This window comes from Xiphophorus maculatus, chromosome 18, assembly GCF_002775205.1.
Source record: "Xiphophorus maculatus strain JP 163 A chromosome 18, X_maculatus-5.0-male, whole genome shotgun sequence".
In the NCBI taxonomy this organism is placed as follows: Eukaryota; Metazoa; Chordata; class Actinopteri; order Cyprinodontiformes; family Poeciliidae; genus Xiphophorus; species Xiphophorus maculatus.
The window spans coordinates 21,912,741-21,930,422 of NC_036460.1; the positions used below are offsets into that span (position 1 = coordinate 21,912,741).

Below are 17,682 nucleotides of genomic sequence, written 5' to 3' on the forward strand. Positions count from 1 at the left end.
CCAAATCATGGTATTTTAAATGGAGTGAAATTATGTTTGATTGAATTAGTCCCAACCAAATAGACCTACATTGTGTTAAAGCTACATTTAAAGTAACTGAAATTATCATTTTATTTAATTATACTTTATTTTATTGTATGGAAAAAAAATCTCCATACTTCCATTAGATTTCTTCATCAAACTGCTATTGCACAAAAAACTGTACTGATTTAGTTTACAAATCCGAAGCTTAATTTATTAAAAATGACTTTTTTTCTCAAATAATTGCACAAGGAAAAATAATGGGATGCAATTATTAATTATCTAAGTACGAGGAGGTACATTTAAAAAGACAAAAAAAATAATTTTCGGAAATGACGCAGAAGTTAATCTGTCTTTTATTTTGAAACAAGAGCAACCGGATATTTCGTATTAACGTTGTTGTGGAGGTATCAAGATGGCGTCCCAGCAGCAGCAAGCTGTTGGTCAAATTTCTCAAGCCGGTTTACAACAAACTGCATCAATGCATCAGCAACAACAACAACAACAGCAGCAGCAGCAACAGCTCAGTCAACAGCAAGACTTTGATCCAGTTCATCGATTTAAGATGCTTATTCCGCAGCTGAAGGAGAGTTTACAGGTAATTACCCCGCTATTAGCGAGCTAAAAACTGGACGATGGATACTGTTGATGCTAATCTGTCTGCTTTCATTTAAAATAGAATCTAATGAAGGTTGCAGCATTGAATTTGGCTCACAACACTTCAATTGACAACGGCGTGTAAGTACAGTGTCAGTACTTTTGACTGAGGTCCGTTTTGACCTCAGTATGTTAACCTCTTGTCTTCCGAAACGTGTTTCTTGTTTCTGTTTGCTCAGTAAAAGCAGCGACACTTCTGTCCAGCGTTTTGATAAAAGCTTAGAGGAGTTTTACGCCCTCTGTGATCAAGTGGAACTGTGTTTGGTAAGCGTGGACCAGTTCTTATTATATTTTCTGCACCACTTGGACATTTCTCCCCCCACATTTGTCAAAATACAGCCAAAACTGAATATTTATAAAGCTACTGTACAACTGACACCAATTTCTCATCATATGTTGGTAAAATCGCATCCAGTCCACATATGTAAAGAAATCAAATCACAGATATCTATAAATTTATGTATAATAAATGAAAGGACAGTGGATAAATCTTGTGATATTTTCATGTCAGTTGAGCCTTTAAATGAATATATTTACTTAGAAAATTGGTTTTGTGTTTAAAGCTTTTTTCTTGATTTATTGAATTAGGGTTGAAGGGCTTTAATAATCAGGTGATTATTTTGTACCAAATATAATGTTGTGATTGGTAGCTTTTAATTTTCTAAGATTTATTACATTTTAACATTAGTATTGTGTGTTTTTTACGACTTACAAACTCACATTTTTACGTTCTCTCTGAAGCGCCTGGCATACGAGTGCCTCTCTCAGAGCATCGACAGCGCCAAGCATTCCCCCAATTTGGTCCCTACGGCCACAAAGCCGGACACGGTGCAGACGGAGTCCATGTCCTACGCTCAGTACCTCAGCATGATCAAGTCTCAGATCTCCTGTGCCAAAGATATCCACAATGCTTTGCTGGAGTGCGCTAAGAAGATCGCGGGAAAAGGACAGCCTCAAGGCATCATGTAGACTCGGACTGAACATTCTTATTCTTTTTTTATTTTATTTTATTTTTTTGTATGTTATGACAAGAAGAGGCAAAGCCACAATTTCTCAGTTTTTGTTTTCTGTTGTGGTTTGTAAATGCTGTGTAAATATTCCTGACAGTTGTGCTTTGTGGTGACCAGCAGGAGGCGACAAAGTTTTCAAGAACTGTTTTGTAACATATTTGTATTGACGATTAAAACCTTTCTGCTCATGTTTTCTTTTTTTTATTCAGTATGAACTGGAAAATATGCAAAATATTTATATATCTGTCAATGCAAAAGCTGAAAAACCAAGGAGTTGACAAATAAAAAAGGTCAAATGTTGATGACCTAATTAAATGGTTAAACTATACATGGTTTAGTAACAAACTACACCGTTTAGGTATGTAGAAACAAAAAAGGTGACACATCCTTGAGTTGTATAGAGCAAGTTTTGGAGTTGAACAAAAACTATCCATGTCCGAGGCACATAAGTGTCTTTGGTCTGCATGCTGCTGTTATGGTGTGATAATATCAGCATGTGAAAGTGGTGTATGGCCGGCCTGCAGCTGGCCAACACCTCAGCCACATCTGAGCTACTGACAAGTGCTGCCATCCAAAAATACTTCTCTGGGTCACCAGCATGCATAAAGGTTCAAAGCATACTTGCACACTCATAAACCTGATGTGCTATTTTATTAAAGCTAAACTGTTGAGCAGATATCTGGTATGGAGGAAATGGGAATGAAGAAAAGAGGATCAGGTTCATTCACGCAACTTTATTTTCAGACATCCTGAACTGGCAGACCTCACTTTTAACACAAAACATACAAGAATAAATCATTTAGTGAGAGTAATCCCTCGTCTACACTTCGCAATAAAGCACAAAGTTCAACAAGTAAGAACAAACAATATAAAAAGATTAAGGGCAAGTGTGTTTGTACAAAGATTTCAGTATTTAAAACAGATGCTAAATAGAAACAAAACCGGATATATTCTATGTGCATTGCTTTATTTTACAACAAAGAATGTATGAACATTGTTACCTTTTTATAAGCTACCAAGATGTTTACATGATGTGTAAAATTCTATTTTTCAGATTTCCTGATAAAAATGCTGGTGACACACCATAAGGCTGCAGTTTTTAAATTTCTTCTTTATAAAAAAACCCCAAAACAAAACAAAAAAAACCTTCAAAATAATATCACTCGGGTATAAATGCAGTCCTTTACTTCCATCAGAGTGTCTGTTGATTTATTTTGCTTTGTGGCTTGGAACTAAACAGGAACTCAAAGTATGGTACTCTGATCTGCTTAGTTAGTGATCCTGTAGTCATATTACTGTTTCAGTTGTACCTGAAAAGAAGCTCTATAGACTGACATCCAGCCTTTCAGAGGCTTGATAATTATTCATCAGTTTAAACCAGATGTGATGGAACAAGGAAACTGCAACATACACTACGGTGTGTGCATCAAAGAACAGATATGTGTGACGTAATATTTTGTGTCCAACTGCAATAGATTCTTTCTCTGTTTCATGTGGTGTGTGTTTCTGGAGTGGGAGGAAGGCACCACTTTGAACTGTGAGATGTGTAAATGGCTTTAATTAGACGTAAAGATAGAGGCATCAATATTTGTACTCGTTGGTGTTGCCTGAGCCTTTATGCCCAGCCTTTTTCTTTCGATGACCTCTGGAAAAAAACAGACAAAAAAACTAAATAAGCACCAAAAATTGTCACAATCGGACTAATCTCAACTTAGGTGTCCTATGAAGTTTGAACCATTTTTCTGCTGCGTATCCAGCAGACAAATGACGGGTTAATACTGACCTACGGGGATGCTCAGGACTACCAAGCTGACGTTGTGTTGGGCCAGGCATGGGGTCTGGTGACAGAAGCCTGGATACCTTCCGCTGCCATTCATCATCAAAAGAATTTGCTTCAGCTGTGGGGGGAAGATAACGTTAGTTACAGTCAGACTATCTTATAGGGCATAGATGCAAAGCTTTCACATACATTCATCCATATTCACGAAATCCTGTTTAATCTCTTCCTCTCCAGTTTGCTTGTTATGTCTCTTCTCAACAACATGCCGTCTGTCCTTGATTTGGTGTCCAATTTTCATCTTCTCCAGACCGCTGTCGGAGTCTTTAAAAGCTTGGCGTGTCTCCTTTATCTGGGAAAGAGAGCAGCGTTAAAGCTGTTACATTCATAATCATTAAACAAGTTCATTTATTTATTAAGAGTTTAGCGTATCGGAGTTTAGTGAAGTCGGACCATTTTTGGCTTAACTGAGCCTGAACATCACAGACAACTCCGAGCATCCTCTTCCTTAGAATGTAATACAAAAACAAAATGTCTTTAGTCAGAGGCTTCTTCAGAGGCACTGCAGTACACACCACTACAGGAGATCCTCCATCACCCTCTACTAACAACTCCTTGAAGAAACTTGGGCAGTTTAAACTACAAAATTTATTTTCCTTTTGAGATTAATGAAGTACTTTTGCACTAAATTGAATTGAAATGTCAGCCATGTAATCTTTAGTCTTTCTTTTGAAGGAGAAAAAAAAATCATTGTCACATTTCCATCACACACAGTGTGACATCTCATGTGGTTCTAACATAAATAAATAATGACAGCTTGTGACAGGACAGCTGTTAAAAAATAATTTAAACACCAATAATTGGAGCTTTTAAACAGAAGTTGGAATTGGTTAAAATTAATTACTTACCAAAAAGAAATAAAAACAAAACAGAGATCTGAAATTATAGCTAAAAAAGAAGATCATTGCATATCTAGATAAATGTGCCAGTAATAACATCACAAGTGTTTCTATTTAGAGAGTTTAACTTCAACTTTAGTTAATATTTTTCACAGACAGATTTATTTCTAGCATCTCAAGACATAAAGCAGGATTCTTCAGCACATCACCACTCCTAGAGTACTAGAAAACTTACTCCTCCTGGGGCACAGCGAGTCGACGTAGTTGCCTGGAACACCTTTGGAGGCTCATCTCCAACTTTTGAATATGACATTACCGATGATGACCTGTATGAGTGGGCATTTGCATCTGGTGACACGTCCTCCAAAGAAAACAACAACAAAAAAAAAAAACACAAGAACAGAGTGTAACATAAGACAGCTTTCACTTAAAAATAGATTTTATTGCTACTTATTTATTTAGCACCATCTATATGAATAAAAGAAAGCATGTTGGTGAACTCACAAAGTCTCTGTTCATTTCTTCCATGCTTTTTCTCATGTTGGACATCACGTTGTCAAACATGCTGAAATGGTTCTGCATCATGTCCTGCTCAGACATAAAAGGAAACCACAATGAAAAGTCAGTTTAAAAGCTGTACACTACTCTTGATGGTCACTTGACATTAACAAGTCATAAACAGCTACATTATGAAGGTAAAAAAAAAATACATGCAGATACATGCATAAATATTTCTTATATGAACCATTTTGCAAACTATAACCACAATAATAATGAGTAAATAATCCAAAACAAAAACAACTGTGAGAGTCATTGAACACTCACAAACACTGAAAAGCTCAAGACTTTTTTTTATTAGGATTGTTAATGCCAAAGACTGAATGAAAGCCAGTGCTTTGATAATAACCTGACCAGGATGTTAGTAATCATTAATGTTTGTTAATTATCGCTAAAGCTAAGGCACCGACCGTATGTACTAAATAAAAATGTACCAATCCATCTGACACTAATTGAATATGTCCAAATGAGACAGGAATCTCTCAAAAGACAATAAAAGAAGTATCCGGTTAAGCTAGCTATAGCGCACATTTAGGTTTATCGCAAAGAAAGGAAGCAGTTCAGTGGTTACTCCTCATTCTGATTACTGTTTTTATTTGTTGTTTGTTGTCCTACATTCATAAGATGACAGTGTTGGTGCACTAATAATGCAGCCTAAATAATGAAAATTACTTGCAATGAGTATTCAAGCAAAACCTACTTGTTTGCTGGATAATGCTAAAATGCAATGAATGCAGCCAGCTGCGGTTAGAGCATGCACTCGGTCAGGTGAGTTTCTCTTTACATGCACAGACCCAACTCACCGTGCTGCCAGTGCTGCCAAAAGGCAACAATGACCGGCTCATATCCTGAAGATTCAAACGATATCAGTTTAGCATCTCAGTAGCTGTATGTTACAAAGACATGCTAAGCCATGGGGATTTTCTATTTAAATCAACAAGTCTGGCAAAAGCACAAGTATTCATATTTCTTGCACTTGTCTGCAATCTAACACATCAAAACTGCAACTGTCCATGAAAGATTAACACAAAACAGCGCCTAATTGTGAAGTGGAAAGAAATATAACATGGTTTTCAAATAAAATAATCTATAATGATGGTGTCTGTATTGTAGAACCAAATTTTACTACAACTACAACTTTTCTCGGGTTTGTTTCATACCAGGGCTACGTAAAAATCTTTGCTCCACTTTTCTCCTTTACAAAATGACACAAGTTTAGTCAGAGTGAGTAAAAAAAAACATCTGTAGATTATTTTCCATTAAAAAAAGATTTAATTAAAGTCTATTGTATTTACTGTGACAATAAAAGTGACCTGTAAAAATGATCTAAAAACACCATCATCAATAGGAAAGCTAAACTGCTCCAAATAATTCAGATTTTAAAACATATTGATGTAAATATCAATATATTGATCTAATGCTGTTACGGAACCAACATTGGTGGGAAAAGACATTGCAATTAATAAAAGCAACAATCCCACCCACATTAAGTTTTTAAGGTGTATAGACTTCCTTAACTAGAGTCTATTGTGGTTGCAATAAATTCTTTACATGGTCATTTTTTTCCCATCCATCCATCCATCCATCCATCCATCTTCTTCCGCTTATCCGAGGTCGGGTAGCGGGGGTAGCAGCTTCAAAAGGGAGGCCCAGACTTCCCTCTCCCCAGCCACTTCTTCTAGCTCTTCCGGGGGAATCCCGAGGCGTTCCCAGGCCAGCCGAGAGACATAGTCCCTCCAGCGTGTCCTGGGTCTTCCCCGGGGCCTCCTCCCGGTAGGACGTGCCTGGAACACCTCACCAGGGAGGCGTCCAGGAGGCATCCTGACCAGATGCCCAAGCCACCTCAACTGGCTCCTCTCGATGTGAAGGAGCAGCGGCTCTGCTCTTAGTCCCTCCCGGATGACTGAGCTTCTCACCCTATCTCTAAGGGAGAGCCCAGCCACCCTACGGAGAAAACCCATTTCGGCCGCTTGTATCCGCGATCTCGTTCTTTCGGTCATGACCCAAAGCTCATGACCATAGATTTTCCCATGAGAACAACAAATTGTTGTCAGCAATAAAACTTGTTTCTTGAAGTGGATCCCAGTAAGTGACTGGGTTTTCTTCCACTATTTGAAACAAACCCACACAGTGCTACACTCTGCCCTCAGCAAAGAATTTTTATTTTTTTTAAAGGCGACAAACTTTTTGTAGCTGGAAACACCTCGACGATGATAAAAATGGAGCAGCCTGCAGCCTCCCACATCCTGAGTCTGAGCTCTGCCTGGCAAGACCACAGGTGTTTGTGACCGCACGGTCTTGGCCAAACATCTCAACACCCATCACTATGTGTGCGTGGGGATTTTTCTGGGGTTGCGATGTGCAGGGTTATTGTGTGTAATCATTGGGGTGTTGAATGACTTGTGTTCCATGTGTAATTAGGTTGCATCGCCAGAGATTAGAGTGGGTTTAACACTGAAAGCGAGCCTCATTCTAGGAAGGCTGTAGTGGGCCAGGCGGTCCAGTCAGGACATGACTCCCCTGGGATTAAATGGGGTTGCAGAGTCCACGGCTGCACTCTCAGCTCATTTCAAAGGTCAAGCTGATATAAAAACGCTCCTGAACTGCCAATTTTATCCCACCGTGGCATCTATGAACTAATAAATGTCAGTTGGATAGCAGTATGCAGTATATTTAGACAAGGTATGACAGAGAGCGCAAACAAAGTTAAACAGATACACTTGTCTACACACTGGCAAAAATCTTAAGGGGTTCTGAAATTGAACAATTTTTTTATGTTTCGTTCACTGAGATTTTGAACAGAAGCAACTGATCCAACAGATTCAAATAACAGATGAGAAAAGTAAGATGCACACAGTTTTCATGAATTCACTTTCATCACCTCCTCTACCCTGCAGCAAAAACTATTTGATTTAAGCATGTGCATTGATCTGAAAAGTATTTATTTGACCACTTAAATATTAATTTTTTTTTCGCCTTTTCTTCATTACACTTAAATGTTTCAGATCATTAAACAAATTTTAATATCAGAGAAGATAAGCTGAGTAAATTAAAACAAAAAATGTTTTCAAATTATTTTATTTATTAAGGGTCAAAAAGCAGTCCAAATAAACCAATCCATCGGTTTTCTGAAATGTTGTGCCAGTTTTATGATGAATGTAATGAGAAAATGCTCACTTTTTATCGTGCAAGGCTAAGGAAAACTTTCCCAAATGTCTTGGGGATCATCAAGATGTTTCCTTAGGAAGTGTTTGATGGGCCTTTGAATACTTGTTGTAGTGGTTTCTCACCATGGCCGCCATTTTTACCCAGTCTCTTTTCTATTGAATAATGAACCCAGATCCTAATTGAGGTCAGCAGTGTTCCTTAATTCTTTTTCGTCCTCCTGGTTGAGTCGTTAATGTGCTTCTGGAGTAATTTTGGCGGATTGTTCATTCCTGGGAAGTTTTGCAACAATTTTACTGAGCTTATCTTTTCTGATATCAACAGATTTAAGTGTAACAGAGAAATGACAAAAACCACAGAAATATTTAAATCCACAAATGTGACAGCAAGCAAACACAACAGTGTTTATCATTATTATTAGGCCTCGGCACACTACTTAAAATGGCAGGCAAAGACAGCTTATTTCAATAATCTAATACGGCATCAGTGTTGTTATTTACGATCACATTTGTAAACAGGTGCCCTGATGAATGGAGGCTGTGAATGGTAACCCAAACCAGACAGCATAGGTGTAGGCAAAAGAGAGAAATGTGAGAACTCAGCGGAACTCGAGGAAGGTGGACGTTTCTTCCCACTGGGATTCTCATCACAGAAGTAGTAGCACAACCATCCAAACTTGCGTGAATATTACAAGCTGGAACTGTGGGTTACTTTGCTTACAAGCATATTTTGGAGCCATATGTGTGTGTTCTTCGAATGTGTCTCCGTGTGCACATTTGTGCCTGTGATACTGGAGAACAGCTTGGGAGCGAGCTGTCTGTCATCTAGCTGCTAATGCAGCAGCGATGCCAAGTTCTGCGAAACAGATGGACGAAAAGAGCAACAATGAGGGAATAGAGTGCCCATGACATCTGAACATAGAACACATGCCGCGTCAAAGCCAGCAATCTGAGCACCGCTTCAGGCTTCAGGATTTCCACCACTGCCGGTCTCAACTTCCTCTGACCGTGTGGGACATCAGAAAGCAGTTTTTTTTTAATTTTATTAATAAACAGTGCATATCCTGGTTAATACGGCCTTGATTGCATGCATCTTCTCATATTTTATTATTCTATTGATCACTTCTAAGTACTGAGCGAGCACGCTGCTTGGGACTGAGGTCACACTTCTGATGAAAGCCATTATCAAGGATAAATATACCAACTCTCATGGGAGACTTGGATTAAAGCAGGTGACTCGGGCTAAGTTTGACTCAGCGGATCAAATATACAACACTTCTCTACATACAGTACATGTTCTTATTATTACTACAAGCCAGAGAAATAAACACCACAATGGTGTTTATCAAGTTGGGTAAAACGACACAAGTGAACCAAACCGTCTACGGGGAATTACAAAGGTATCCATTATCACCTACTTCAATATTTTTTGGTGAGATTTTATGTGAAAGACCAACACCAAGCAGTGCTTAACTGTGAAGTGAAAGGCAAAAGATACAAAGCTCAAATTTTTTATTTTGTTTACCAATAAAATCAAATAAGTAAGGCATGTAATCTGCTCCTTTTACAATTTTACACCCAAATAAAATACAGCTGCCTTCAAATGTCATCTAATTAGGCATGTAATTTTTATCTCAACATGTTCTGAGAAGGTGTTAAACGTTTTGGATATTCGAGAACAACGAGCATCCTGAAAAGGAAGGAGCCTACCTTGCAAGTCAGCTAACTTTACAGCAGTGTCGGCTTATGCACTCCACAAAATATGGCTTATGAAGTGTAGAAAGAAGAAGAAAGTAATTGTTGAAATGCCCACGTTAAAGTTCAGCAAAAGTTTTGTAGCTGTTAGAAGGTTCTATTATTAGATGAGAACAAAGTGTAAGTTTATTGGGACGATGGTGGCGGTTAGTCCCATAATCAGTGGGTTGCCGGTTCGATTCCTGTTCCATCTGCCAAAACACTCCAAACCACGTTTCCTGCTGGCGGTTCTGGTGCAGATGTCAAAGGCAGCTGTGGCTCCTATTGAGTAGTTTACCATTGTGTGTGTGTGTGTGTATGTGTATGCGTGACAGCGTGAATGACTGAATGTTGTGTCAACTACAGTGACTTGATAAAGTGCTATACAAGTACAGGCTATTTACTGCTGTCATAGAAAGAAAATGTGAAAGACACACTTTCTGGAGAATATGTGTTTTGTAACCCAAAATACACATTCCCCATTGTGAAGCATGGTAGTGGCGGCATCATACTGTTTTGGCATGCCATTCTTCAGAAGAGACAGAGAAGCTGGCCAGGGTTCAGATTTATACATTAAAACAAAAACACACACACACTAAAGTTTGTAGCTGTAGTGTGAAAGATATGAAGCCCTTTGAACAGCACTGGTTCTCCCTCACTGACTTCAACAAATGTTCAAATCCAGAGAAGTGTTTGCAAAAAGAAATGCATTAAATAAAACAAGAACGCAGTGTGTTAGTGGAACAATGTGCTATAAATAGGCCTTCTAACCGTTGGGAGAGGCCAAAGGGGTTGCCCTTCTACATAACCAGAAACAAACATGGCCAATCACCTCTGCAAGTGGAGTATCGGTTACAGTAGATGTGGCCAGTTTTTGGAGCCTAATCTTAGTAAACACAGCGCTACCTCAGGAGAAAGCACTGGACAGCTTACAGGATGACTGAAACATATAAACGGAGGGATATAATAAAGGGTAGTAGTGCATCGCCTAAATTTGAAGAGAGCTGTTCTTTTTGTTTTAAAATCTACGTTCTCACCCGACGCTCGTTTCTTCGATCAAAAGGGGGCCTTGGATGTTCGGCCATGTCGCGGCCACGGTTTCTCCCATCTGTGATGCTTGTGCTAAAGGGGAAACCAAATGGTTCGGAGAAACTGCGCATCATCTGCCTCATGTGCTCTCTATGAGCACGGAATGAATCCCTGAAGAAAGACGCAGGGAAAGAAAAGACAAAAAGGGCAGCTTAGCAATCACATAGACTTAAACACCAAACAAAAAAAACGTCATTACACTGTAGTGCTCTTTCTAAATTATGTCAAGACACAACCTTGCACTTTATTGTATTTTAACGGTACTGTTTCATGTTAGATAAAAAAGGAAAAAGTTGCACAACATTGTGAAGGATATATGATTTTCAAAGGTTTTTGCACAAAAAGTGTGATGTGTACATGTAAGCAGCCCCTCTGACTAAGTAATTTTTTAAAATATTTTGTCAGATTAATTAATAATCAATCATTATTAATTTATGACTAATAATCAGAAATGAATGATTATTAATTTTAAAAATCCCTTTGTGAGACAGTTCAAGTTATGAGAATATCAGATTTGTGGATCTAGAGCCTTGAGCAAGTTCTTCTTCACAAAAGTAAGACTAAATGAAAAGCATCTTGGCACAGATCCTCAATTAGAAGCTTTGATAGAAGATCATTCATCATTTTTTTCTAAACACCACATGGAAGCTTGCTTTAAACACTTCTATGTCATTTGTATTTTTATGTTTCAGAACAAACTTACATATTGAAAGAATGAATTAATTTTTTGCAATTATATATTCATTAAAATTTAGAGAAAATAAAACGTTGTGGGCTTTGACCAAGAAACGGACAGGCATTTCTACCCCTCACACAATGTCAACTTTACACATATAATGCATGAAAGTATATTGAGGAAAGATAATGTAATTAACCATTTTTTAAATCACAAACACTGCTCACAACTCTCTAATTTTGGCCAATGTCTTAAAAACGTGGCAGAGTTGCAGTTCTGCGATTCTATGGACTCAACAGACCTCTGCGAGATGTTTAGAGCAATTGTTTTATAACCTAGCCCTGCTTTAAACTTCTCTAAAACTTTATCCCTGACCTACCAGGTGTGTTCCTTGAACTTCAGGGTGCTCATTGCTTATTAATGATTTCCAACAACCCCAGAGGCCTCCAAAGAACAGCTGGAAGGCAATCATATTTAAAGATAACAGGCTGGATACATGTGCACGCCACACCTTTTTGATTTCAATAAAAAAATAAAATAAAATAAATCCATACTGTCCTCCCACCAATGTGCTTTTATTGGGGTTCTAATGAAAAAGAAAATAAAATACATTTAGGTTTGTGGTTGTAACTTGAAGAAGTTTTAGGGTTGTGAATACTTTTGTAAGGAGCTGCAATTTCACAAAACCACTCCCTTTTCCTCTGTGAACTCGGAACTTACCGTGAATAAATTCTTTAATGAAAAACACCACCATGAAGTAAGGAGCACCCCCTGAAATAAATGTAGCCAGCCTTAACACTTGACTTAGAAGTCGGGTCAAGTGTGGCCACACTAATGCTCTGCAGGCCTCCACTCCTGGATCATGTCAAAGTCGCTGCAGCCCTCTGACAGTGTGAACACTCACTGAGACATTAACAGAAAGTGTCTCTAAAAATGTTCAGAAACGTATTTTATTTAAATCTTCACTTAAATCTGTTATAAAACTCACATATCGGAATTTTTATTTGGTTTGTAAACGTTTTTTATCTTCAGCAGCTGTTGCTAGGTAACTTAAAATTAAACAACTTTTCCATATAAGCTCATGGCACTTTTTTTTAGGATTAAATTGCGCATCTTGTTACATTTTCTGACACTTAAAATTTGTTTCCCCCACTATTATAAACATTTTTTAGGCTCTTTAGATTTATAATAATGTCGGAAAATTCGAAATGTGTCCTCTTCAATCCAAGCTAGAAAATTCTAACTAAATTACTGAACTTACGAAAAGAATGGGTCCTCATCGAAATCCTCCAGCATGTTGTTGTACATTTCCGCTGATTCGTAAAGACGTAGATATTTCTTTGTAATAAGACTTCACGTCCAACATTCACATCCCCGCTTCGAGGCGCAACGGCAGCAGCTGATCCCGAGTGTGATTAGAACCAAAGTCACTCTGACACCGGCCACGTGATACAAGCCCGACGCTCCCATTGGCTGTTGTTGGGGCTCCATCCACGCGCTGTCTGTTGGGGTTGGCTGCTATGGCGACAGCACTCGAGAAACTTCTTATAAAACTCGTGTGGCTTATCACTCCAGTGCACGTTACTACAAATTTCCTTGTCCTTATCAGAATTTTGCACGCAGAGTTAATGTCACTCAAAGTGCAGACAATTTGCTTTTAGGTAGATCTATTGTTATTCTTGAACTATATTTAAAAAAAAAAAAGATTTTATTTTTATTTTTTTACAAGAAAGCACACCTAGTTCGCACAGATATGTAGAACATTTATTTTTGCAAATGCAAGTAAGTCATGCAGCTAAATTTAACGTGGACTTAGTTATTGAGTTATATTATATTCTTAATTATCATTTCATTTTGACACCAAGTGTCTGGAGACTATAATAGCAACAGCATGTCCCAGACTTCGTATAGGTTTACCATCTGGAGGTTCCACAAATAGCTTCGTGGGTTGACTCACCTCCATGAATCTCTCTCAACTAGCAACACAACACTGAGAAAACACAAACTTAAATCCCTCAGTAGTACGCATGAGTAGAAGGAATAAAATTCAAGGCAGAGTGTAGTGTTACAGTTTTGGTCAGAAGTTTATACCCAGTCAATCGTGCTAAACTTTTTATGATGCATGTACATTTCTTTATTAAGTGCATGGATGAATTTGGCAGGATAATTGTAATACTGGATTTATTTCCACCAAACAATGTACATATCTCAACAAATTCTGCTAAAAATGAAATTTTCATCCCAATTGTTATAGAATTAGAGAAAATCCACAACAAATTCAAATGTTAATTTTTTAAAAAAAAGTTGCATTATCTCTCCACCCTGGACAACAATCCAAACAAATCATTAAAGTCATGTACAATTCTGGTAATGCAGATGATTAGAATATGCAAACTTGTGTCTGGAGCAGTAAATATACTTATTTAACTTTAGAAACTCAACAAGAGCCACAGTGTTTTGTTAAGGAAAGAGTCGTCAGTAAATTTTATTACAGTACCCACATCAGTCACAACTAACTTTTTATTGAAAGATAAAACATAATGTGTCAAAGTTCACATCTATGTTAAAAAAACAACATTTAACATTAACAGAATTCACCAAATCAAAATCATCAACATCAGAAAAAAGCAAAACAAAAAACGAAATAGACCAAAAACAAATTCCCTCAAAAAGCTTCACAAAAGTGGAGATAGGCATTGTTGTGATGTCCCAAAAGAAGTGAAGAGCTGAACTAAAAACTACGCTGGGAACAAAAAGCTCTTATTGGACGCTGTTGGCCTTCAGGCTACAGGACTTCCCATCAGTCGTTCTTGTCGCAGTGAGATCAACCTGCTCAGCCAGAGATCTTCAGCCCTCTCTTTATCCATGAACAACTGCAGGCCAGCAGAGAGAGACGAGGACACGTTAGGAAGATTAAAGAAAGAAACAGGACCAACAGTTTGAGTGAACTCAGCTACAGGAGCAAAACATACTTTGGTACAAGAGCCACATTTGCCCATCTATGGTCACAAACATAGTGCACACACTCATACACTGACAGATCAGAAGGGTGAAGTTTAGGGGCCCATCAATACAATCTGGAATAAAACTTCAAACTTGAACTGCAATATGAATATTTAATTATTCTGCTTTTGCTTTGACAATAAGTACATGTTTTTTTGTTTTATTTTTATCAATTATATCAGTGAGGGCATTAGTTATTATTGTTAGTATTATCGTTCACCGTCACAAGATACCGCCTGATACCAGAGTAATTCATAATAAGGAAACATAGATGCGTTAGCTATCAGTTTTTGTGTTAGAAGAGCTTACATGTAATTTCCTTTGCTCACTTTTTTCTCTCAAATTTCCCACAAATTAACCAGCACATAACACCTTGAGACATAATGTTCCACACAATAAACACTTGGAAATTACGACTAAAATTATTCCAGATATTGCTTAAGTCAATATATAACAGAGTAGTAAATTGTTAAAGATAATATTTTATATGTAATAATGTGATGTATCATTTTAGGAGCAGTATTGAAAATTATGGCTTTTCCGGGTTTTTTAAATTATAAAATCAATTAAGTCATGGATTTTTGTTATCAATCTTTAGGCTAATATAATTTTGTGATATTTGTAAACTAACGTCATCTAACCTTGAGAATCCCCTTATTTGCTGTATTTGCTAATTAGCTTTGTGGACTAAATTCCACTCTATCACTCAAATTCCCACATTTTTAGCTATGTCCTATAAAAAAGACAAGAAGTCTCAAAATCTAAATGAAGATCTGCAATTATGCACCAATATGAAGGCTTATTATGGATTAATTATTATAAGGTCTGTCAAGAAAGTGAACTGATCATCCTAAATACATTTCTAACTGATTTTTATATACTTATTTAACTGACAATATGTAAATAAATGAAATGTTTTACACATTATGTCAATATCCACAAAGACGTAAAACTGTGTAGTATCTACTATCTTTTCCAGCACCACGTTTTGTAGAGGAAAACAATACAAATGACCTAAGAGACCGTTTTAATCCACTATAATATGATGTTATTTATTACTGTTATTAATATTGTTTTGTGATATAACACAATTGTATGTCTCACATAACATAATATGGTGATTCTAACTGACCTAAAACAGGAGATGTTTAGTCTGATTCAACTTCAGGCAGTGGGGAAAAAAATGTGTGTGTGTCTTTTTATTAGGTGTATGCAAATATCTGGTTTCAACTGCGTATAATGTTTTCCAAATCTAGGCTTTTAATAAATTGTTAGATTGCACTTTAATATGAAACACAAATATGCAGTTTGAATATCAAGCACTTTCAAAGGAGTTGTACAGAAATCAAGCACTTTCAAAACTTTGAAAACACCTAATTGAAATTCAAACATTTTCAGGGAAGTCAAGCACCCGTACGAACCTTGAGTACCCTGAATACTGCGCCCTGTTTGGAGTGACGCCTACTCAGATCCAGCAGCATGGAGTAAATTTCAGCATGTACCTCATCCATTCCTATAAAGCCTGCTGCTAGAAAATGCCTGCTTACTACTTATATTCAGTACATTACCGGCAGTGATGGCATTGACTGTGAGGAGGCTTTAATGCTACAGCTGCGAGCATCTGACGAATGAAGGCATCTGTTTATTAGGAAGTAATACAATGACTGGGATGCAAAGCACTGAGGCACAGAGTGGAAGATATCAGATTATTCCTATATCCACTGCATGTGTTTATGCGAGGCTGAGAGATGACGTTGACATGCCGGCGATATGTACATTCTGTACATCTAGGTGTTGATACGTGTATTACTATGCAGATGGTCGAGCAGCAACCCCCGCCGAGCACGTCAATCCTTCATCTCCAACCTACGCCGCGTACAGCTGCACCGCGTGTTATCTCATGTTAGACTCGGCAGTAGTTCTTGTCTGTCGGCCCTGGGCTGGTGTCACGGTGCTAATGAGGCTGTGTGTGTGGGATGACAGTATCTGAACCGGGCTAATGGGACTCATCTGTTCTAATTGGAAGTGGAGCAGGAGCTGGAGCCGAGGCCGGGGCCTGCCTGGGGCATATTGCTACCATATATCAGCCTGTCTGACAGTGTATGTATGAGTGTGAGGGCGTGCGTGTGCGTGTGTTTGTGTGTGTTGGGCTGGGGGGCATGGTGCATCTCTGCGAGTGGGTTATCTGCATACATCAGGGCATAATTTCGTTTCCCCCAGTGGAGATAGATGACTGGGAAGCCCCAGGGAGCGTTATTGGAGTTTAAAGTTTTTTCCCCTCTCGTTTTTCATTTGCAATCAGAGAAGGAGGCCCGTAAACCGACAAGCTGCAGAGTCTCGCACGACGTGATGCAGTGGATAGGAATGTGCTGGAATCATGGGCGCTGGAAATAGTAGAGGTGTTAGTAGAAGCAGTGACACCTTTTAGAGGGGGTAAAAATAAACATTCCAAAGTTTGTCCAAACCGCCATAAACTCAAAGTGTCGTACCCATAAAAACAAGGCGGAAATAAAACCATAAGATGGAGGCGGAACTTCTTATCGAGGTTGTGGCGTTTTAGTGCTCTTTAAAAAGTCTATTCAATGAAACTGAGTGACAGTTTGAGATGATGTTGGTGGAAACAGCTGGAGAGGATCTGGCTGGAGGAAACTTACACTGGGATGAGCGAGAGTGCCGCTGTCATCATAGACTATAGACATCGGGAGGGAGTAGTCCTGAGAGGGAGCGCTCTCTGATTCCTGCTTCTTCTGAGCTGCAACAACCTGTGTTCACAGACACAGACGATACATAAAGACTAAATGAATCTCAGACTGCAACGAGCATGCAAATATGACACAATATTAACAAAATTATAGCAAAAAAAAGGTTAATTTTGAAATATCTCTAAAGTATGTCTCAATTAATACATTCAATAACATTATTATACAGACAGTTGCAAACTGTACATTTAAATGTTTTTGTATGAGGTATGGAATTGCGGGACACAGCACTGAGACTTGGGTCTTGCAATATGATCTTCATCCAGCAGATGGCACACACATATTGACTGTTCAATTGTGAAAAACGCTAATAAAAGCCATGCATTCTGAAAGCT

At 38.1% G+C, this 17,682-nt stretch overlaps 3 protein-coding genes across 5 annotated transcripts in view; 1 reads left to right on the top strand and 2 right to left on the bottom strand.

Annotated features, from left to right (window-relative positions):
* The first annotated feature begins 404 nt into the window (after positions 1-404).
* med29 (mediator complex subunit 29) lies at positions 405-1,878 on the top strand. Its single transcript, XM_005804113.3, has 4 exons — positions 405-619; positions 701-759; positions 858-942; positions 1,420-1,878. Exons 1-4 carry the CDS (start codon positions 437-439, stop codon positions 1,645-1,647), a joined length of 555 nt encoding a protein of 184 aa, XP_005804170.1. The 5' UTR covers positions 405-436; the 3' UTR covers positions 1,648-1,878.
* Positions 1,879-2,402: 524 nt separating this feature from the next.
* mlf1 (myeloid leukemia factor 1) lies at positions 2,403-13,031 on the bottom strand. 2 transcript variants are annotated; one of them, XM_005804114.2, is made up of 8 exons: positions 12,847-13,031; positions 10,858-11,020; positions 5,726-5,770; positions 4,869-4,952; positions 4,600-4,725; positions 3,658-3,817; positions 3,472-3,586; positions 2,403-3,333 (listed from the first exon to the last, which is right to left on the bottom strand). In XM_005804114.2, exons 1-8 carry the CDS (start codon positions 12,891-12,893, stop codon positions 3,270-3,272), a joined length of 804 nt encoding a protein of 267 aa, XP_005804171.1. In that variant the 5' UTR covers positions 12,894-13,031; the 3' UTR covers positions 2,403-3,269. The 2 variants fall into 2 exon arrangements, with proteins under 2 accessions (XP_005804171.1, XP_023207880.1); XM_023352112.1 differs by lacking the exon at positions 5,726-5,770.
* A 718-nt stretch (positions 13,032-13,749) lies between these two features.
* The window catches only part of rsrc1 (arginine and serine rich coiled-coil 1), a 140,740-nt gene continuing 136,807 nt past the window's right edge, over positions 13,750-17,682 (bottom strand). For both annotated transcript variants that reach the window (XM_014470648.2, XM_023350713.1), the window contains 2 exons: positions 17,243-17,350; positions 13,750-14,458 (listed from right to left, as the gene is read on the bottom strand). In XM_014470648.2, coding sequence (XP_014326134.2) covers positions 14,366-14,458; positions 17,243-17,350 — 201 coding nt within the window. In that variant the 3' untranslated portion in view covers positions 13,750-14,365. The remainder of the gene's footprint in view (positions 14,459-17,242; positions 17,351-17,682) is intronic.

Bases quoted from the DNA above. Each gene is read 5' to 3' on its own strand.
- med29 (XM_005804113.3), top strand. From the start codon at position 437: ATGGCGTCCCAGCAGCAGCAAGCTGTTGGTCAAATTTCTCAAGCCGGT. The intron at 620-700 runs GTAATTACCCCG...CATTTAAAATAG, and splicing joins AGCTGAAGGAGAGTTTACAG to AATCTAATGAAGGTTGCAGC. The intron at 760-857 runs GTAAGTACAGTG...CTGTTTGCTCAG, and splicing joins ACTTCAATTGACAACGGCGT to TAAAAGCAGCGACACTTCTG.
- mlf1 (XM_005804114.2), bottom strand. From the start codon at position 12,893: ATGTACAACAACATGCTGGAGGATTTCGATGAGGACCCATTCTTTTC. The intron at 4,726-4,868 runs GTGAGTTCACCA...TTTTCTTTGGAG, and splicing joins AAGAAATGAACAGAGACTTT to GACGTGTCACCAGATGCAAA. The intron at 3,334-3,471 runs GTCAGTATTAAC...GTTTTTTTCCAG, and splicing joins AGTCCTGAGCATCCCCGTAG to AGGTCATCGAAAGAAAAAGG.